Below are 22,658 nucleotides of genomic sequence, written 5' to 3'. Positions count from 1 at the left end.
CATGCCAGGTCAAATTCTCCATCCACAATCAGGTGTTGGATGGCACTGGTTTTATTCACCATTGACCTGGCATTGCACAGCAACACTTTCAGGTCATGTGGGTTTCCCTTGCTGATTCCAGTATCCTTCCAGTCAGGACCAGACCTGGGGGCAGGGATAGTCCTTAAACAATGACTAAGCCTGCCTCCTCGGTAATGACATGGTCTTAGGTTAACTCATCCTCCCACCGTTGATTACTGAGATCAGGTGTCCCAATACATCCCCCCCCGTGGAACCTGCCCCAGCCATTCTATTGGCTGAGGCCCTCTCCCAGGCAGCCTTCCCCTTAAAAAGCAAAATATAAACTATACAGTAACTTAACAAAATAATGAAAGTAAAAACAAAGCAAGAAAGAATTATGCTATATTTAAACTACTCCTCACCCCAACTAAACATTTATCCCACCCCAAGCAGAAAGAAAATAATAAAATAATATAATACTGTAAAAAAACACCATTTGACGTGCAGCAAATTAAGAACACTTAAAACATTTAATACCATATTTGTCACTTGCTGCAGGGAGCTGCTCAGAGTATGTGTGAGTTTAGGCCCCGCCCCTTGGGCCTGATGGAATTGGCTTGCAGGGTGGAGTGGTCTTCCCAATACTCACCAGAGCAGCAACAGCAGCAATGTCCCAGAGGCCTCTCTCTCGCTTCTTAAGCTGTGGTGGTGGGTGTAGGCCCCGCCCCGTTTGCCCGATGGAATTGACTGGAGGAGGGAGCGGTCCTCCCAAAGACTCACCAATGCAGCAACAGCAGCAATGTCCTGGAGGCCTCTCTCTCGCCTCTTAAGCTGTGGTGGTGGGTATAGGCCCTGCCCCTCCGATGGAATTGGCTGGAGGAGGGAGTGGTCTTCCCAAATGCCCACAGAAGCAGCAACAGCAGCAGAAATAAACTGCCTCTTATGAAAAGGACATTGTGTAACTAGTGCAACCTGACATCTCTGCCAGATGCCCCTGTTTTATCAAATTATGGCTTCTGATTGATGGACTCTGGTTTGGAGCGGAAGATTCTGCAGACGTCGCTGGCAAAGAAACACTGATCTTGCACCGTGACCTAGCTGAATGGGACAGAGTTGGGGGACCTCTCCTGCTGCCCAGAACTGTATTCCTTATAAGGCAACATGGGGAGGGATTTATGCCAGTATTAGGCGGAGCCAGAGGCAAACAGGTAGGTGGAGCCAGGAGTGTGAACTACATTCCAGTTGTGCAAAAGTTATTCAATCTCCACATCCCTGTATACACACATCTCCACCCTTCCTCCAGAAAAACAAGAGGCATTACATAGTTCAAGTGTACATGTCATTCCTGCAAAATCACTTGAGGAGGGTGCGAGTCAAGAACAGCGAGGGCTGCAACCTGAGGATAAGGAGTACAGCCTTTGGAAAGTCCTGGGGGCCACACAGAGACATTTGGTGGGCCGCATTCAGCCACTGGGCCTGAGGTGCCTCATGTCTGTAGTGGAGCAATCTTTGTCTTGCCTAAAATCACTGTTGAACAGAGTCTGCTTCTATCCCCCCTTGGTGAGTAAACATTTTGTCCCTCTTGTGGCATTTTATTTGCCAGGCATTTGCAATTATTTCATCGCATCTGTTCCGCTTAACATCATTATATTATTCTTGTCTCTCAGTCTTACTCCTGTTTGAAGAATATGATGTAGTTTTTATTGCATTGTGTTGAGTGAAGAGTGGATTTTTCAAGGAAGGAAGGAAGGAAGGAAGGAAGGAAGGAAGGAAGGAAGGAAGGAAGGAAGGAAGGAAGGAAGGAAGGAAGGAAGGAAGGATTCAAGGGACATCTTCCATGTGTTACCTTTGCCCTCTAGTTGTAGGAACATAGAATCACAGAACTGTAGTATAGATTACCATTGTTGTAAAGGATTACCATTCTTTTTTTTTTTATAAAATTTTTTATTGCGTTTCTTTCCATAGTTTTGTACATTGCAGACACATACAATAGATACAAGAAACAATTTTTTCTTTTTTAGCAATACAAAAAACAACACACACAGAAGAAAAAAAGAAAAAGAAAGAAATAGATACATTTGGACTTCCCTACCCCTTCCGGATCTGCGTTCTTTATATTGACAATGTCAGCAATTTGTTACCTTATTTCATACCTCACTGTAACTTTCAATTGTTATGTATCCAAATTCAATGTATTATATCTCAGTTTTAATACCTTTAAAATAAACATAACATATTCAATTCAATTTGTCTCCTTTTCTCTTTTATCACTTATTTTACCATTTACTTAATCATAATTGCTAAAGCATGACATTTCCTGAACGTGCACTATCTTAAGATTCGTACAGCTTGTAATATTTTTGCAAATAGTCTTTAAATTTTTTCCAGTCCCCCTCAATTATTTCTTGATCCAAATCTCGGATTCTGCCGGTCAGTTCAGCTATCTCCATGTAGTTCATCAACTGCGTCTGCCATTCCTCCAGCGTGGGCAAATCTTGTGTCTTCCAACTCTTTGCGATGAGTATTCTTGCTGCTGTGCTAGCGTACATAAACAAAGTTCTGTCCTTCTTTGACATTTTCTGGTCCACCATACCCAGAAGGAAGGCCTCTGGTTTCTTGGGAAAGGTATACCTAAATACCTTTTTCAATTCATTATAAATCATTTCCCAGAAGGCCCTCACTTTTGGGCAGGTCCACCAGAGATGAAAAAAGGTCCCCTCTGCCTCCTTACACTTCCAACATTTGTTGTCGGACAGGTGGTGAATCTTAGCTAACTTGACTGGGGTCATGTACCACCGGTATATCATTTTCATAATGTTTTCCTTCAGGGCACTACATGCCGTGAATTTCATTCCGGTGTTCCATAACCTTTCCCAGTCTTCAAACATAATGTTATGTCCAACATCCTGTGCCCATTTTATCATGGCAGATTTAACTGTCTCATCCTGTGTATTCCATTTAAGCAGCAAGTTATACATTTTCGAAAGTGTCTTAGTTTTTGATTCTAACAATTCCGTCTCTAATTTCGATTTTTCCACCTGGAAACCCACTTTTTTGTCCATTTTAAAAACCTCTTGAATTTGAGCATAGTGTAACCAATCTCGCACCTTATTTTTTAGTTTATCCTGACTCTGCAACTTCCAGTTATCTCCAATTTTTTCAATTAATTCCCAATATTTCGGCCAATAGGCCTCCATATTGGGTCTTTTTCGAGCCTTGGCCTCCACCGGTGATAACCACCTCGGTGTTTTGCTCTCTAATAAGTCTTTGTATTTCAACCAGACTGCAAAAATTGCTTTTCTGACAATATGGTTTCTGAACAGTTTATGAACTTTAACCTTGTCATACCATAAGTATGCATGCCAACCAAAAGCATTGTCAAAACCTTCCAGATCTAGAACATCAGTGTTTTCCAACAAGAACCAATCTTTCAGCCAGCAGAAGGCTGCAGCTTCATAGTACAACCTCAAGTCCGGCAGGGCAAACCCTCCTCTTTCTTTCGAATCAGTTAATATTTTAAACTTTATTCGAGGCTTTTTGCCCTGCCAGACAAACTTAGATATATCCTTCTGCCATTTTCCAAAACATTCCACTCTGTCCACGATCTGTAGGGTTTGAAACAAAAACAACATTTTCGGCAATACATTCATTTTTATAGCTGCGATTCTTCCCAACAAGGAAAGTTTCAATCTTGACCAAATTTCTAAGTCCTTTTTAACTTCCAACCAACATTTCTCATAATTGTCTTTAAATAAATTCAAATTTTTGGAAGACAAATAGATCCCTAAGTATTTCACTTTTTTGACCACACTTAATTCTGTTTCTCTCTGAAACCCCTCTGTTTCTGTAGGTGTCAAATTCTTGGTCAGAACCTTAGTTTTTTGTTTGTTCAACTTAAATCCCGCCACCCGACCAAACTCAGATATAAGTTCCAGAACTCTTTTTGTACTGGACTCTGGCTCCTGCAGTGTCAAAACTAGATCATCTGCAAAAGCTTTCAGTTTATATTGTTTCACTCCGACCTCTATCCCTTGTACCGACCGGTCCTCCCTTATCATGTTCAGTAGCACCTCCAGGACTGAAATAAATAAAAGAGGGGATAGAGGACACCCTTGTCGTGTCCCTTTTTCAATTTTAAATTCCTCCGTCACCACATTGTTCACTATTAGTTTAGCTTTCTGTTCTGAATAAATTGCTTGTATTCCATTTTCAAACCCCCGTCCCACTCCCATCCCTTCCAAGTTTTTCTTCATAAACATCCAAGATATGTTGTCAAATGCTTTCTCCGCATCAATAAAAATTAACACCGCCCTTGTGTTCCTATTGGTTTGCAGAAGTTCCAAAATGTCAATGATGTTTCTGGTATTCTCATATAAATGTCTACCAGGGAGAAAGCCTGCTTGGTCTTTGTGAATTACTTCATTTAAGACCTTTTTAAGTCTACTTGCCAAAATGTCTGCAAATATTTTGTAATCCACATTCAGGAGTGAGATGGGACGGTAGTTCTTAAGCTGAGTCTTTTCAGATTCTGTCTTAGGTATCAATGTGATGAAAGCTTCTTTCCACGTTTCTGGTGCCCTCTTCCCATCCATAATCTGGTTGCATACCTCCAACAGAGGTTGTATCAAATAATCCTTCAAAGTCTTGTAGTATTTGGAGGTAAGCCCATCCGGGCCTGGAGATTTGCCTATTTGCATATTCTGAATGGCACCTTCGATTTCCTGTGAAGTTATTGTAGAGTTCAAGATTGATCTTTTATCTTGAGTTATTTTTGATAGTCCATTTGTCTTTAAGAATTGATCTATCTCTGATTCTTTCTGAGGCCCCTGTGCATAAAGTTCTTTAAAATATCTGTGGAAGCACTTCCTAATTTCTTCTGGTTTCTGTACCATTCTTCCTTCAATCTCTAGATTTGTAACTGTGTTTAGCTTTTGTCTTTTTTTCAGCTGCCAAGCTAGCAGCTTTCCACATTTATTTGCTGATTCAAACGATCTTTGCTTCATCTGTTTAATTTTCCATTCAATCTCCTGATTTATCAACTTAGAATATTCTGCTTGATGGAATTTGATTTCTCTCAGCACCTCCTTTGACTTTGGTTTAGTTCTCAATTTTTTCTCTCCTTGATGTATTTTCTCCAATATTTTATCCTTCTTTCCATTCCAGAGCTTTTTCTTAATTGTGTTCTGTTGTATCAGAAACCCTCTCATAACAGCTTTGCTTGCGTCCCAGATCGTTCTTTTTTCTACTGTAGTATTCAAATTTATCTCAAAATAGTCCTTTAGCGTTTTTTGGGCCTTTTTCACAATCTCTTGATCTCTTAATAGTGTGTCATTCATTCTCCATCTGAAGGAACCGGATTGAGTTAGTCTGAATTCTAATTTCAGAGCGTTGTGGTCGGAGCATGTTTTTGGGCAGATTTCCACCTTTCTGGTCTTAGGTGCCAGCCCTCTAGATGTCCAGATTTGGTCGATCCTTGTCCAGGACAGGTGGGCCTCAGAGAAAAAAGTTCCTTCTTTACCTAGGGGGTTCTTTGTCCTCCATATGTCAATCAAATCCAAATTGTCAGTCAATTCGAAAAAAGTTTTAGGCAGTCTACCGTCTGATGTTAAATTTTGACTTTGAGACTTATCCATATGTGTAGACACCACTCCATTCATATCTCCAAGGATTACCATTCTTGATATTGTCACAAAAGTTCTCCCCCCCTGTCTGTCGAGCAGTGGCAAGAGCCCATGGGGTTCCAGGCACTGACTCAGAGTCTGTGTTCCTTTGGAGAATTGAGACATGACGGAGACTGTTGAAACTTTAATAAAGCTTAATTCACCTATTTACACCTTAAATCTGCATGGAGGGAGCCCAGATCTTACAGAAGAGTCCTTTCCAGAGGAAGTCCAAGGCATCTCTCTTCCTCAGCCTTTAGCCAGCCTGCCCAAGATGGATCCCAGTCCTTCCTTCTTCTTATTCCCAGCAGCATTTGCTTAAAACTCTTTTCCTGTCACCTCACACCCGGTTCCCCTGACAACCTTCCAAACCCCCAGCCTCTGTTCACACCTCAGGGCAGGGGGGAAGGACAGTTCTCTTGGCCCTCTAGAGCCCCCTTTTCTTCCTTAATGGCCCTAGCTTGGCCAGGTCATTTTGCATAGGCTAGTCCTGTAATTCCTCTGCAGCTTCAATTCTCCCTTCATATCAAAAATAATCAACATCTTAGCATTTATTAATGTCTAGGGTTTAGGGGTCCACCAAAATCTATAACAATATTATAATATTGAATATGTAGTTTATGAGTTGTCTCCAATGCCAGTCCTATGGAGAGTAGTGCTATTGAAGTTAATGGGCAAGGCTATTAACTTCAAGGGACGCGGGTGGCGCTGTGGGTTAAAGCCTCAGCGCCTAGGACCTGCCGATGGAAAGGTCGGCGGTTCGAATCTCCACAGCGGGGTGCGCTCCCGTCGCTCGGTCCCAGCGCCTGCCAACCTAGCAGTTTGAAAGCACCCTCAGGTGCAAGTAGATAAATAGGGACCGCTTACTAGCGGGAAGGTAAACGGTGCTCCGTGTGCTGCGCTGGCTCGCCAGATGCAGCTTGTCATGCTGGCCACGTGACCCGGAAGTGTCTGCGGACAGCGCTGGCTCCCGGCCTATAGAGTGAGATGAGCGCACAACCCTAGAGTCTGTCAAGACTGGCCCGTACGGGCAGGGGTACCTTTACCTTTACCTATTAACTTCAGCTATACCAGAAGGAGCGTCTCCATCCCCGTTGTTCAGCCTGGACACTGAGGTCCAGCGCCGAGGGCCTTCTGGCGGTTCCCTCACTGCGAGAAGTGAGGTTACAGGGAACCAGACAGAGGGCATTCTTGGTAGTGGCGCCTGCCCTGTGGAACGCCCTCGCATCATATGTCAAGAAAATAAAGTTCTATCTGACTTTTAGAAGACATCTGATGGTAGCCCTGTTTAGGGAAGTTTTTAATGTCTGAAGTTTTATTCTGTTTGTAATGTTCTGTTGAAAGCTGCGGCTGGGGAAACCCAGTCAGATGGGTGGGATACAAATAATAAATTATTATTATTATTACTATTACTATTACTATTATTTTTTTTTCCATGGATCTGCTCTGAGTAGAAGTTAGTTGGGTATAGCCCTTAGTATTTTGCCACCACAGCCCAAATCTGTGGGGTCTTGGGAAGCAAACAAATTGCTTGATTTTGGGAGGGAGAATCAGACCCCAAGGGGGTAGTTATCCAAATAAAATTTTATTTTATAGATATGAGCTATACATCCAATTGGTCACTGTCTTGGAGCCCTAACTCCCTCCCTCCCTCCCTCCCTCCCTTTCTGCTCCACAACACATCCTTGCCAAACCCAAATGCAGGTTCCAGCAGTTCAGGTGCTCCCAAACCCCTTCCTCACCCCCATATCCTGAGGATGGTGGTTCCTAGGACTGCCAGGAAAGGGCAAAGTTGAAGACTGAGCCCTTGGAAACCTGACCCATAATGATCATAAGACAGGTATGGGTTGGTGGTGCTCCTCACACCAAAATTGGTTGGGTTAATTATCTGACTATTGCAATTGCTGCCGGAGCAACACAACCCCCACTCGCTGGTGATATTTATATTACTGGTGAAATCAGTTCTCATATCAATGCAGGCTGGGCGCTGGCAGGTTCTGAAGATCATTGATGTTCTGAGGCCTCCTGTTGATGTTTGGAGGGAAGGGAAGAAAAGAAAGGCACAAAACGTTAGGCATGAGGGGTGATGCCCCTCTTCTCCCAGCATGCAGTGGGACACCACAGGGAATCATGAAGAACATGGAGCCTGAGGCGTAACCCACATCCATGAGTTCTTAGGGGGCAGGGCCCCCTTCACCTCTGAAAAAATGGCCTGTTTTGCCTTAGAGCGGCAATTTTGAGGGGGGGATCTGTGGGAGTAAGTTAAATTCTACCAGGGAGTAAACTCTTAACTGGCATAACGTTTGGTTTTAAGAACTATTTTAATTATTTATTATAACTCTGTAATGTATTTTATAATCTTTTATGTATTTTATCCTCTGTAATGGCTTTGGCCACACACTCATAAATCATATTTGCATAGGTTGGGAGGTTGAACAATTAATTGCAAAGAATGCTTCCCAACAAGTCCTGTTCAGCAGGGGGCAAAATGTTTTGTAGGCCAGGAGCTGTGGAATAAATTTCCTAGGGTGAACTCACCTACTGAAATGACCTTACTGCCATTGTAACATCGGTTGTAGCCACTGCCGCATCTCATAGTCTGCTGGAGTATTCCATAGTAGGTCGAATCAAAGCCTGTGTAACACTGGTTGGAGCTGCTTCCTTCAGCTGCTGCAATAAGAAATCAAAATGAAGAGCAAGGGGCCCGTTGAGCATCACTCACCCCATTAAGCTGCTAAAGTGGGGCTGGGTTGAAAAGGGTGGTCCCCTTTATAGGAGGCTCCCCCATTACTGTGTGTCTTCACTAACGATTGGGGGGGGGGGATCTTTCGGTTTGCTTTGCATATCAAAGTGAACCTACTTAATTTTCCCTTTCCAAAGCAGTCAGTACCTTAATTGTACTCAGGGTAAACCTATTTAAATGAATACATATGAGTATAGGTCGATACATGAAGAAAAAAAGCTATCCTTTGAAACCCAAACGTTCTCGAATTTTGCATTGCAATTCTCTAAGTTAGAATGTGTGCGAATGTTTGCACATACTAGGAGCTGCTGCCCTTGCCGTTCTCCACTTGCCCAACCTGCCAGACTCTTTGTCAAACCCCCACACCTGAGCACGTCCCCTCCCTTTACCCCAGTTCACCCCTCCCCTACAGCGCATCCCATGTTCCCACTCCACCAAACCTTTCCCATCCTCTCGCAGCTAAATTACACCCTAAAGCACACCATCCTGTACATTGCTTGAGAAGCGGGGTTACCTTTTCTTTGGCATAGGAGCCCAAGAGTTGGGGAACAGGGCTGCTTGCCTTAGAAATCTCCAAAATTGAATTCTTCAAGCCTCCCTATTGACAACCAACCACCCAACAAGTGAAACTGTGAGTTCTCACTTAACGGTCAGGTGGCCTTTTAAAAAAATACCTGTGTCCTCGATAGGGGTCTTGGGAACCTTCCACTTTATCGAATGCCCGTTGCAAAGGTCACCAAAACAGTAGCTCTCATCGTACTGGACGGCAAAGTGTCGGTCACCAGAGAAACTTGATATGGGTCCATCCCAAAGGTCCTTGCTGGCACAGCCTTTGTAGCCCATTATCAAAAGGTCTTTATCTAAAACGAGGGTGGATACATATATACAAACAATAGATGGATGCATTGGCAGGGTGTTCCAAAGATCTTACCTTGAGCAGTTTTACTCTGGGGGTGATTTATACATGATTTGGTGGAGTGGAGTGGCTGTGAAAGCTGCCTGCTTTTCTCTGGTTTGCGGCTAGTTTTGTGCTGAGGTGGATGTAATTTGGTTTATGTGAGTGCCCCTTGAAACTGCTGACACAGTTCTTTCTGCTTATGCCTGTTTTTTTTTGGGGGGAGGGGGCACACTTCCTGGCTGTTGTTATACCTCAGAAGCCTAATAACGGGGTTGGAAATCAGCCCACAGTTGTGGGCAAAAATCTGTGGGCCACCTGACGCAAGAGGCAGAAGGAATTCTGGATGGAGCAATGGGTGCGACTTGTCCTGTAAGAGGCTGACCTACATCCCAGCCATGCAAAATCCAGAGCTTTTTCTACACTCTCACATTTCCCAACCCCCCACTGAAGCACGCAAAAGGCACATCATATTTCTATCATGCAGACCAGCCTAGCAAAATAACTCAAGGAAGGTCTGCATCAGCCTCCCTTGTCCTTTGTGTTCACTTGAGACAGCTTGAGGGCCTCCATCAAGGCCTCCGGGACACGGCTGCTGCTGCTGCTTGTGTGAGTGCTGGGAAGACCGCTCCCTCTCCTGCCAACTCCATCCAGCCTAGGGGGCGGGGCCTGCACTCACCGCCACAGCTTGAGGGCCTCCATCAAGGCCTCCGGGACACGGCTGCTGCTCGCATGAGTGTTGGGAGGACCACTCCCTTTTCTGCCAACTCCATCTGGCCTAGGGGGCGGGGCCTGCACTCACCGCCACAGCATAAGAGGCCTGAGAGAGGCCTCCGGGACACTGCTGCTGTTGCTGCTTGTGTGAGTGCTGGGAAGACAGCTCCCTCTCCTGCCAACTCCATCCGGCCTAGGGGGTGGGGCCTGCACTACCACTACAGTTTAGAGGCCTGAGTAGCTACCGGCAGCAACGGACAAAATGGTTTTAAATGTTTTAATTGCTTTTAATTTGCAGCACCTTAAATGGTGGTTGTTGTTTTTTATAATATTATATTATTTCATTATTTTATTTTTGCTTGGGATGGGATAAGCATTTAGTCAGCGCTATTGTTTCTTGCTTTGTTTTGTTTTGTTTTGTTCTGTTCTGTTTTTATTATTATTATTATTATTATTATTCTGTTAAATTATTATATAGTTTGTATTTTGCTTTTTAAGGGGAAGGGTCATGGCTGCCTGGGAGTGGGCCTTAGCCAATAGATTGGGTGGGGCAGGTTCCACAGGGGGGGATGTATTGGGACACCCGATCTCAGTGATCATGGGCAGGAGGAGGAGTTATGCTAAGACCAGACCATGTCATTACCGAGGAGGCAGGTTTAGTCGTTGTTTGAGGACTATCCCTGCCTCCAGGTCTGGTCCAGACCGGAAGGATACAGTAATCAGCAAGGGAAACCCACATGACCTGAAAGTGTTGCTGTGCAATGCCGGGTCAATGATGAATAAAACCACTGCCATCCACAACCTGATTGTGGATGGAGGATTTGACCTGGCATGTGTGACAGAGACCTGGTTGGATGAAGCAGATGGGCCTGTCCTTGCCGCTGCTTGCCCACCAGGTTTCTCTTACTCACCTGGGTTGCTACCCAGGTCATGTGGGCGGGGAGGGGGGGTTGCAGTGATTTTTAGGAAGTCATTAGTCTGCACCAGGCGTCCTATTGGGAAGACCCAGTTCTCTGAGTGCATGTTCTGGAAGTTGGGCAATAGGGGCAGTACAGGATTCCTACTGGTGTACTGACCTCCCCGCTGCACCAAGGATTCCCTGCCCGAGCTGCTTCAGGTTGTGGCAGATATGCTTTGTTGTCCTGGGGGATTTTAACATCCATGCCGACACGACCTTACAAGGGGCCGCTCGGGACTTTGTGGAAAGCATGGCCTCCATGGGGCTGTCCCTGAATAAGTTTGGCCCAACTCATAGCCGTGGACATGCCTTAGACTTGGTGTTCACCTCTATGGATGTTGGTGATCTGACACTAACAAAAAGCGAAACAAAAGAAGTGCCATGGTCAGATCACTTCCTGGTGCAACTGGACTTCTCCGCGACCCTTTCCCTCTGCAGGGAGGTGGGACCGATTCAGATGGTCCGCCCCCGCCACTTAATGCATCCAATTGGCTTCCAAAGAGTGGTAGGGGATGTTTTATCCCAAGTTGATGGCCTTTCAGCTGATTCCCTGGTGGCACGCTGGAATGCGGAGTTAACCAGGGCTATTGACTGTCTGGCTCCGAAGCGCCCTCTCCGATTGCATGGAGCCTGGACAGCCCCGTTGGTTTCCCCAGAGCTGAGGGTGATGAAACAATCGTTGAGACGGCTAGAGCACCAGTGGCGGAAAACTCATTCTGAATCAGACCGGGCACGGGCTAGAGCTCAACGTCGAGCCTACCAAGTGGCAATGGCGACGGCGAAGAGGGCCTTCTTCGCCGCCTCCATTGCATCTGCAGAAAACAGCAGCAAGAGACTTTTCCAGGTGGTTCGCAATCTATCAGAACCACCTGTACCACCGGGGCCTGGTAGGGACCCCAAGATCTGCTGCAATGCTTTTGCAAAGTTTTTTTGCAGATAAAATCGCTCAGATTCAGAAGGAGGTAGACTCCACCGTGGGAGCAGGGCCAGGGCGGGAGAGTGCTAGAGTTCTGTCTGGTCCTGTTACATGGGATCAATTCCAATCTGTTACCTCCGAGGATGTGGACAGGCTGCTTGGACAAGTGAAACTGACCACCTGTTTCCTTGATCCTTGCCCATCCTGGCTGATAAAAGCGAGCTGGGAAGGGCTGGGCGATGGGCTCTGCGGGGTGGTGAATGCTTCCCTCTGTGAGGGAGCCTTCCCAGACCCGCTGAAAGAGGCGGTCATTAAACCGCTTCTTAAAAAAAAATCTTTTGTTGTTGTCGTTTAGTCGTGTCCGACTCTTCGTGACCCCATGGACCAGAGCACGCCGGGCACCTCTGTCCTCCACTACCTCCCGTAGTTTGGTCAAACTCATGCTGGTAACCTCGAAAACACTATCCAACCATCTCATCCTCTGTCGCCCCCTTCTGCTTGTGCCCTCCATCTTTCCCAACATCAGTGTCTTCTCCAGGGAGTCTTCTCTTCTCATGAGGTGGCCAAAGTACTGGAGCCTCAGCTTCACGATCTGTCCTTCCAGTGAGCACTCAGGGCTGATTTCCTTCAGAATGGATGCGTTTGATCTTCTTGCAGTCCATGGGACTCTCAAGAGTCTTCTCCAGCACCATAATTCAAAAGCATCAATTCTTCGGCGATCAGCCTTCTTGATGGTCCAGCTCTCACTTCCATACATCACTACTGGGAAAACCATGGCTTTAACTATACGGACCTTTGTTGGCAAGGTGACGTCTCTACTTCTCAAGATGCTGTCTAGGCCTGTCATTGCCCTTCTCCCAAGAAGTAGGCGTCTTTTAATTTCGTGGCTGCTGTCACCATCTGCAGTGATCATGGAGCCCAAGAAAGTAAAATCTCTCACTGCCTCCATTTCTTCCCCTTCTATTTGCCAGGAGGTGATGGGACCAGTGGCCATGATCTTCGTTTTTTTTGATGTTGAGCTTCAGACCATATTTTGCGCTCTCCTCTTTCACCCTCAATAAAAGGTTCTTTAATTCCTCCTCACTTTCTGCCATCAAGGTTGTGTCATCTGCATATCTGAGGTTGTTGATATTTCTTCCGGCAATCTTAATTCCAGTTTGGGATTCATCCAGCCCAGCCTTTCGCATGATGTATTCTGCATATAAATTAAATAAGCAGGGAGACAAAATACAGCCTTGTCGTACTCCTTTCCCAATTTTGAACCAATCAGTTGTTCCATATCCAGTTCTAACTGTAGCTTCTTGTCCCACATAGAGATTTCTCAGGAGACAGATGAGGTGATCAGGCACTCCCATTTCTTTAAGAACTTGCCATAGTTTGCTGTGGTCTACACAGTCAAAGGCTTTTGCATAGTCAATGAAGCAGAAGTAGATGTCTTTCTGGAACTCTATAGCTTTCTCCATAATCCAGCGCATGTTTGCAATTTGGTCTCTGGTTCCTCTGCCTCTTCTAAATCCAGCTTGCACTTCTGGGAGTTCTTGATCCACATACTGCTTGAGCCTTCCTTGTAGAATTTTAAGCATAACCTTGCTAGCGTGTGAAATGAGTGCAATTGTGCGGTAGTTGGAGCATTCTTTGGCACTGCCCTTCTTTGGGATTGGGATGTAGACTGATCTTCTCCAATCTTCTGGCCACTGCTGAGTTTTCCAAATTTGCTGGCATATTGAGTGTAGTACCTTAACAGCATCATCTTTTAAAATTTTAAATAGTTCAGCTGGAATACCATCACTTCCACTAGCCTTGTTATTTGCAATGCTTTCTAAGGCCCATTTGACTTCACTTTCCAGGATGTCTGGCTCAAGGTCAGCAACCACACTACCTGGGATGTACAAGACATCCATATCTTTCTGGTGTAATTCCTCTGTGTATTCTTGCCACATCTTCTTGATGTCTTCTGCTTCTGTTAGGTCCTTACCACTTTTGTCCTTTATTATGGTAATAATAAAGACCCAGCCAATTTGGCCAACTATCGCCCAGTCTCAAATCTGCCATTCTTGGGCAAGGTGATTGAGCGGGTGGTTGCTGAACAATTCCAAGCACACCTGGATGAAACGGACCATTTGGATCCATTCAAATCGGGATTAAGGCCTCACCATGGGACTGAAACTGCCTTGGTCGCACTGGTTGATGATCTCCGGCGGGCTAGGGACAAAGGTGAGAGCTGTTTCCTAGTTCTGCTGGATGTCTCAGTGGCCTTTGACACCATGGACCGTCGAGAGGGGCTGGGAGCTGGGGGCACTGTCATACAGTGGTTCCCCTCCTTCCTCCTGGGCCATGTCCAGAAAGTGGTGGTGGGGGATGAGTGTTCAGACCCCTGGGCTCTCACTTGTGGGGTGCCTCAGGGTTCTGTCCTCTCCCCCATGCTTTTTAATATCTATATTAAGCCGCTGGGAGAGATCATCAGGGGGTTTGGGCTGGGTGTTCATCAGTATGCAGATGACACCCAGCTCTACCTCTCCTTTAAATCAGAACCAGTGAAGGCGGTGAAGGTCCTGTATGAGTGCATGGAGGCAGTAGGAGGATGGATGGTGGCTAACAGATTGAGGTTGAATCCTGACAAGACAGAAGTACTGTTTTTGGGGGACAGGGAGCGGGTTGGTGTGGGGGATTCCCTGGTCTTGAATGGGGTAGCTGTGTCCCTGAAGGACCAGGTGCGCAGCCTGGGAGTCATTTTGGACTCACAGCTGTCCATGGAGGCGCAGGTTAACTCTGTGTCCAGGGCAGCTGTCTACCAGCTCCACCTGGTACGCAGGCTAAGACCCTACCTGCCCGTGGACTGTCTCGCCAGAGTGGTGCATGCTCTGGTTATCTCACGCTTGGACTACTGCAACACGCTCTACGTGGGGCTACCTTTGAAGGTGACCCGGAAACTGCAATTAATCCAGAATGCGGCAGCTAGACTGGTGACTGGGAGTGGCCGCCGGGACCACATAACACCGGTTCTGAGAGATCTGCATTGGCTCCCAGTACGTTTCCGAGCACGATTCAAAGTGTTGGTGCTGACCTTTAAAGCCCTAAACGGCCTCGGTCCTGTATACCTGAAGGAGCGTCTCCACCCCCATCGTTCAGCCCGGACACTGAGATCCAGCACCAAGGGCCTTCTGGCGGTTCCCTCATTGCGAGAAGTGAGGCTACAGGGAACCAGACAGAGGGCCTTCTCGGTAGTGGCGCCCGCCCTATGGAACGCCCTCCCATCAGATGTCAAAGAGATAAATAATTACCTGACATTCAGAAGACATCTTAAGGCAGCCCTGTTCAGGGAAGCTTTTAATATGTAACGCTGTACTGTTTTTAACACTGATTGGGAGCCGCCCAGAGTGGCTGGGGAAACTCAGCCAGATGGGCGGGGTATAAATAATAAATTATTATTATTATTATTATTATTATTATTATTATTATTATTATTATTTATTACATGTGCCACAGGGAGATAAAAGGTTTCTGCTTTTGTATTTGAAATAGGCATACTTCTCTGCAATGTCAAAACCCGGAGAAACTTATGGAAGGTTGTTCTTGTAACACTACTTTGTGGACAGGAATCTACGCCCCTCCAGATTTCAAAGATTTGGATGGGAGTACAAGCGTCATCTAGTCCAATGCCAGATGTTGGATTCCACTCACATCAGCCCCAGCCAGCATGACCAATGGTTAGGGATGGTAGGAGCTGAGATCCGACAAAATCTGGGTGGGGGGGCAGAGGTCCCCTGTCACTGCACTAACCTATGGCTTAGTGTTACATCTGAACTGGGTTGTGTTAACGCTCAGAAACAGCTAAGAATTTTCTTTATTAAAAAAGAAATAAATGGAGTGCAAGGATTTGTACATAAATCAGCAAATATAAATTAAAATGAATCAAAACATGTTTTGAGTACTTCAATTCTGAAAGCATGCAAAGCATCATTTCAGGCCCCAGTTAATCCTGCTGGGAATTTGAGGGGTTGTAAGTAATTTCATGCTATTCCTCTCAAAAATCTAGCAGCCACACAGGATCCATCTGACAGAGCAGCACTTACCTATAATTAATGCAAGTTGTGCAATTGTGCAAACATTCTCAGCACTGGAACAGTTACTAATGTACTCCTGTGTTGTATATAACTTGAATGTGGGATGATCTATGTAGCTGTAGTGATGGCACTCCAAGGCAGAAATTCCTGAAAAGAAGTTTGGGGAGAAAGGGTATGAGATCCGGGAGAAGCTATTAGCAATGTCTTTCTGCCTTGAAATCATCAGGGACTAGAAATAGGTTTTCCCCCTTTAAAGTGAAAGCAGAAGTTCTTAGGGGGCAGAAATTTGTGCCAAGTGCCTGTTCTGAACCGCAGGCCCAAAGGAGGGGCCTGAGTGAGTGGTTTGATGTGTAGATATCAAAGGAGGATGCAAAACTATGCCAGAATGGTCAGTCTTAGAGCTTTATTAAATCATAGAGGTGGATGGGACTAGGAGGGGCGTCTAGCCCAATGCCAGATGTTGGATTCCAACTCACACCAACACCGGTCAGATGTAAACTGACAAAACAGAACAATGACAACCAAATCATGGGCATTAACACCCCCCCCCCCCAAAAAGGTATTGTAGTTAACCAGAACTTAACCTAATATGTTATTTATAAAAATGGGGGTGGGGTGGAGTTTTCTACATGGGTACTCATATTTTCTTTTCCTTCTTCTTTATTGTGTCTTATCTTACTCTGTGCACTTGTAATTATGCACTTTATATTTTTTAATGAAGAATATAGAAAATAATAATGGAAAAAACCTACAGCACAATGTTGGTTTGAAAGTAAAGTTTGAACAAATAAAAAAATAAAAAATGGGTGGAGGCAGACAGCTCCATGGGGGCACACTTCGCAGTTCCTGGTCTGACTGCTTTTACTGCCCTTGCTTAGAGGCAGGATACAGATTCTTGGCGGACAGCTGTCACTCAGCAGAAAGAGCTGAAACATCCCCTCCCCATTTCTCCCTCTTCAGCAGGGAAGGGAGCAGAAGGCTCAAGTCTTCTTCATTTCCTGCTTCTCCATGGGTAAATTTTCCCACAATTTTAAAAAAACCACTACACTAGGCTGCTTAGTCATTGCCTCTCTACTGAGTGCCAGCATGAAGCAAGTCAAACCACATTCACTTTCTGGCAAACCTCCTGGGGGACATGATTCCTCCTTCTCTTACCCTGGTGCAGCCCAGACCTCCTCTTCCTTGTAGACAAGGCTAAACTGATGTCATAGAGACACTCCTCCCCACCAGCATTCCCAAAAATGTGAATTAAGCAAGTCATAGCACATTCACTTAATGGGAAACCTCCTGAGTAGGATTGCAATATGTCCTCTTTTTTTCCTGGACACACCCTCTTTTTCAGGATTGAAATTTCTGCCTGGGTGGATTTTTAAATGTCCAGGTTTTTGTTTATTTACTTGTTTGCAGTAATCTCAAATAATAATAATAATCTAGTGTATTAGACTCAGATTTAAGGCACCCAGCTAAGAGAATCACAACAGAGCAGCAGCTTAAACTACCGTAGCTACATACTCTATCAATCCTTTCTCTTGTTGCTGATCTAAAAGGATGCTGGCTCAGCTTCAAGATCTTGAAGAAGGAATCTGGGAGGGCAAGAGTTAACATCCCTCTGCCCTTAAGGAGAGTCCTTATGTACATGTTAAATGCAGGAATCCTTTGCCCAACATGGTGCTCAAACCCATGACCCTGAGATTAAGCTTCTCATGCTCTACCAGATGAGTCATTCCACCCCCTTGAACCCTTTTGGTTGCCCCTTTCTGAGCCTTTTCCATTTACCTTGGAATTCCTTCTTGTTTCTCTGTGCAAATCTAGTTGGTGCCCACCCAACCACCCAGGTCTGCAACTAGAGGACATCCCAATCCCAATAGCAATAACTGGTACCTGAAATAAGAAAGGTCATCGCCAGAAGTCCTTGCAGCACAACTGTTGCAGCTCTCCATCTCAATGCGACACCCTCCATGGTCTGAAGCCGAGAGGCTCTCCGAGCCAAAGAACCAATTTCCTGATGAGTTGTGGAGGAAAAGGGAAAGCAGTTCATGATCTGAGAGAGTTGGGCTGTTTGGTTATATATATATCAGGCACAAATGTGCTCGGTAGAGCTTCACAGGTTGAAATTCCCGAGGAGACAGGAGCAGTTCTGTTGATGGCAGGATTATGCAAAGAAGAAGGCAGCTGTGCAACAGGGGCGGACCCATATTTTCATATTTATATGGAGCCCCATGTGAGCCCCTGAGTGATGGCCAACTAGCTGAGATGGTGCAAAGGGAGGCTGGCGTCTCTTGCTCTCCTCGCCCACTTCTCCCATCCTATCTTCCTCTCTTTCTTCATCTAATGTTCTCTCCATGACAGAAAGAAATTAAAAATCACAAAAACAGTCAGGCGGATGTCTAGGGGTTCCCACTCCCACTCCACATTCCCATCCCTCTTCCCCCTTTCTACCTATTTTTCTCAAGCAGAAAGACAAATTCAAAGCTTCAGAAATCCTCCCCTCTCTTTCCTCAATCTCTTTCTCCAAAACAAAAGAAAAGCAGTGGACTTTTAAGACATGGGACGCTGCAGAAGGACGATATCAGTATGAAATGGCATTGCCAACAGGAACTGTACTTTGTAATCATTGGACTTGACAATCTTTGGACTTGACTATCCTTGGACTTTACGACAATAAAAACATATAATAGTAATATGATATCTTATTGCCATCAGGAACAGTGCTTTGCAATTTTTTGGTATGACGATTAGATTACAGTTTCATTATATATAATGTTATGTTACTTTACAGCCAGTTACATGTGTGTTGTGGTATTCTGAACTTGATTTATGCAATGAGGCAATTGTGGTGTGTGTTGACCTAGTCATTTGCCATGGCTGTTTCTATTGATATAATTTAGGTAATCAATGAGGTCACATATTAATAGTTTGATTATTACAATATAAAAAGTGGAGACAGCAATGACTATTTAGCAGGTGGAATCTATTTATGATTAATTTACACTGGATAAATCTTTAAAAAGCTAAGAAATACTAATGAAGATGTAAAAAACTTAATGTACTAGATCTCTGCTAGTTGGATATCATTGTGATTATGTTCCTTTAAGAATGGTAGATTCTAATTGCCTGTACCTATTGATTATTAGACCTTTTAACATCACAATAATCCAAGTTTATGCACCAACTACTGGTGCTGAAGAAACTGAAATTGACCAATTCTATGAAGACTTACAACACCTTATAGAAGTGACACCAAAGAAGGATGTTCTTCTCATTATAGGGGATTGGAATGCTAAAGTAGGGAGGCAAGAGATAAAAGGAACAACTGGCAAGTTTGGCCTTGGAGATCAAAACGAAGCAGGGCAAAGGCTAATAGAGTTCTGTCAAGAGAACAAGCTGGTCATCACAAACACGCTTTTCCAACAACACAAGAGACGACTCTACACATGGACATCACCAGATGGGCAGCATCGAAATCAGATTGATTATATTCTCTGCAGCCAAAGATGGAGAAGCTCTATACAGTCAGCAAAAACAAGACCTGGAGCCGACTGTGGCTCAGATCATCAGCTTCTTATAGCAAAATTCAAGCTTAAACTGAAGAAAGTAGGAAAAACCACTGGGCCGGTAAGATACAATCTAAGTCAAATCCCTTATGAATACACAGTGGAAGTGAGGAACAGGTTTAAGGATTTAGATTTGGTGGACAGAGTGCCTGAAGAACTATGGATGGAGGCTCGTAACATTGTACAGGAGGCAGCAACGAAAACCATCCCAATGAAAAGGAAATGCAAGAAAGCAAAGTGGCTGTCCAATGAGGCCTTACAAATAGCGGAGGAGAGAAGGCAAGCAAAATGCGAGGGAGATAGTGAAAGATACAGGAAATTGAATGCAGATTTCCAAAGAATAGCAAGGAGAGACAAGAAGGCCTTCTTAAACGAGCAATGCAAACAAATAGAGGAAAACAACAGAATGGGAAGATCCAGAGATCTGTTCAAGAAAATTGGAGATATGAAAGGAACATTTCGTACAAAGATTACCATAATAAAGGACAAAAGTGGTAAGGACCTAACAGAAGCAGAAGACATCAAGAAGAGGTGGCAAGAATACACAGAAGAATTATACCAGAAAGATATGGATGTCTCGTACACCCCAGGTAGTGTGGTTGCTGACCTTGAGCCAGACATCCTGGAGAGTGAAGTCAAATGGGCCTTAGAAAGCACTGCAAATAACAAGGCCAGTGGAAGTGATGGTATTCCAGCTGAACTATTTAAAATTTTAAAAGATGATGCTGTTAAGGTGCTACACTCAATATGCCAGCAAATTTGGAAAACTCAGCAGTGGCCAGAAGATTGGAGAAGATCAGTCTACATCCCAGTCCCAAAGAAGGGTAGTGCCAAAAATGCTCCAACTACCGCACAATTGCACTCATTTCACACGCTAGCAAGGTTATGCTTAAAATTCTACAAGGAAGGCTTAAGCAGTATGTGGATCGAGAACTCCCAGAAGTGCAAGCTGGATTTAGAAGAGGCAGAGGAACCAGAGACCAAATTGCAAACATGCGCTGGATTATGGAGAAAGCTAGAGAGTTCCAGAAAGACATCTACTTCTGCTTCATTGACTATGCAAAAGCCTTTGACTGTGTCGACCACAGCAAACTATGGCAAGTTCTCAAAGAAATGGGAGTGCCTGATCACCTCATCTGTCTCCTGAGAAATCTCTATGTGGGACAAGAAGCTACAGTTAGAACTGGATATGGAACAACTGATTGGTTCAAAATTGGGAAAGGAGTACGACAAGGCTGTATTTTGTCTCCCTGCTTATTTAATTTATATGCAGAATACATCATGCGAAAGGCTGGGCTGGATGAATCCCAAACTGGAATTAAGATTGCCGGAAGAAATATCAACAACCTCAGATATGCAGATGACACAACCTTGATGGCAGAAAGTGAGGAGGAATTAAAGAACCTTTTAATGAGGGTGAAAGAGGAGAGCGCAAAATATGGTCTGAAGCTCAACATCAAAAAAACGAAGATCATGGCCACTGGTCCCATCACCTCCTGGCAAATAGAAGGGGAAGAAATGGAGGCAGTGAGAGATTTTACTTTCTTGGGCTCCATGATCACTGCAGATGGTGACAGCAGCCACGAAATTAAAAGACGCCTCCTTCTTGGGAGAAGGGCAATGACAGGCCTAGACAGCATCTTGAGAAGTAGAGACGTCACCTTGCCAACAAAGGTCCGTATAGTTAAAGCCATGGTTTTCCCAGTAGTGATGTATGGAAGTGAGAGCTGGACCATCAAGAAGGCTGATCGCCGAAGAATTGATGCTTTTGAATTATGGTGCTGGAGAAGACTCTTGAGAGTCCCATGGACTGCAAGAAGATCAAACGCATCCATTCTTAAGGAAATCAGCCCTGAGTGCTCACTGGAAGGACAGATCGTGAAGCTGAGGCTCCAGTACTTTGGCCACCTCATGAGAAGAGAAGACTCCCTGGAGAAGACACTGATGCTGGGAAAGATGGAGGGCACAAGGAGAAGGGGGCGACAGAGGACGAGATGGTTGGATAGTGTTTTCGAGGTTACCAGCATGAGTCTGACCAAACTGCGGGAAGTAGTGGAGGATAGAGGTGCCTGGCGTGCTCTGGTCCATGGGGTCACGAAGAGTCGGACACGACTAAACGACTAAACAACAACAACAAATTGATTATTACTTAGAATATCTTTGACTTTGGTGTTCCTGGGGTATGCATTACTTATTTCTTCTATAGATAGCCTGTGTTGTCTGAATTACTGCAAAGAAGGTATCCTTTCTTGTAACAACAGGTGTTTAGGTAATTAATGATGTTACAATCTCCTAAGATTAATTTATACTTTTATGTTCAACATTAGGAAGTGGAGACCGCAATGACCATTTGCCATATGGGACCCATTGATGATTAAGCCTCACTGAATAGGTTTGATAAAGTTGTAATAGTGTATATAAATGAAGATGTGGAATACTTATTTTAAACGTTGTGAGTTTTATTCTAGTGTCTTTCTGTGTTTACAATGGTTCTCTCTATATGATATGAATTTACTCCCTTCTCTCTGGAATGCTTGGTCACTCTAGTTCCGGATTCTCCCGGTCAGCTTTGACAGTTCCGCATATTCCACCAGCATCGTCTGCCATTCTTCGATTGTCGGTAACTCCTGCTGTTTCCATTTTTGGACTAATAAAATTCTAGCAGCTGTTGTGCATACACAAACAATTTCTGTTCAACTCTTGATATTTTCCCACCTAGCATTCCTAACAGAAAAGCTTCAGGTTTCTTTGGGAAGGTGTACGTGAACATCTTTCTTAATTCATTGTAAATACTGTTCCAAAATAGTTTAACTTTATCACACGTCCCCCACATATGGTAAAAATCCCCTTCTTTAACCTTACATTTCCAAAAATGCTTATTACTCATTCTATACATTTTTGCTAGTTTAAAGGTAAAGGGACCCCTGACCATTAGGTCCAGTCATGACCGACTCTGGGGTTGCGGTGCTCATCTCGCTTTACTGCCCGAGGGAGCCGGTGTACAGCTTCCAGGTCATGTGGCCAGCATGACTAAGCCGCTTCTGGTGAACCAGAGCAGTGCACAGAAACGCCGTTTACCTTCCCGCCGGAGCAGTACCTATTTATCTACTTGCACTTTGATGTGCTTTCGAACTGCTAGGTTGGCAGGAGCAGG

The 22,658-nt window shown here is 44.7% G+C and overlaps 1 protein-coding gene and 1 long non-coding RNA gene across 3 annotated transcripts in view; both read right to left on the bottom strand.

Annotated features, from left to right (window-relative positions):
• Positions 1 to 6,538: 6,538 nt before the first annotated feature.
• Positions 6,539 to 22,658, bottom strand: part of LOC114603427 (ly6/PLAUR domain-containing protein 5-like) — a 41,569-nt gene continuing 25,449 nt past the window's right edge. Inside the window, exons 3-5 of one of the 2 annotated variants that reach the window (XM_077932162.1) lie at positions 9,078 to 9,263; positions 8,199 to 8,327; positions 6,539 to 7,685 (exon numbers count right to left, since the gene is read on the bottom strand). In XM_077932162.1, coding sequence (XP_077788288.1) covers positions 7,399 to 7,685; positions 8,199 to 8,327; positions 9,078 to 9,263 — 602 coding nt within the window. In that variant the 3' untranslated portion in view covers positions 6,539 to 7,398. Of the gene's footprint in view, positions 7,686 to 8,198; positions 8,331 to 9,077; positions 9,264 to 22,658 lie in introns of both variants that reach the window. The other variant, XM_077932161.1, reaches the window with a different exon arrangement.
• On the bottom strand, positions 15,945 to 18,571 carry LOC144328488 (uncharacterized). Its single transcript, XR_013393758.1, has 3 exons — positions 18,390 to 18,571; positions 17,832 to 17,952; positions 15,945 to 16,097 (listed from the first exon to the last, which is right to left on the bottom strand). It is a non-coding gene; the product is annotated as an uncharacterized LOC144328488 (long non-coding RNA).

The sequence above is a fragment of the Podarcis muralis genome, chromosome 7 (genome assembly GCF_964188315.1).
Source record: "Podarcis muralis chromosome 7, rPodMur119.hap1.1, whole genome shotgun sequence".
NCBI lineage: Eukaryota > Metazoa > Chordata > Lepidosauria > Squamata > Lacertidae > Podarcis > Podarcis muralis.
This window is presented reverse-complemented; position numbering and strand designations above follow the sequence as displayed.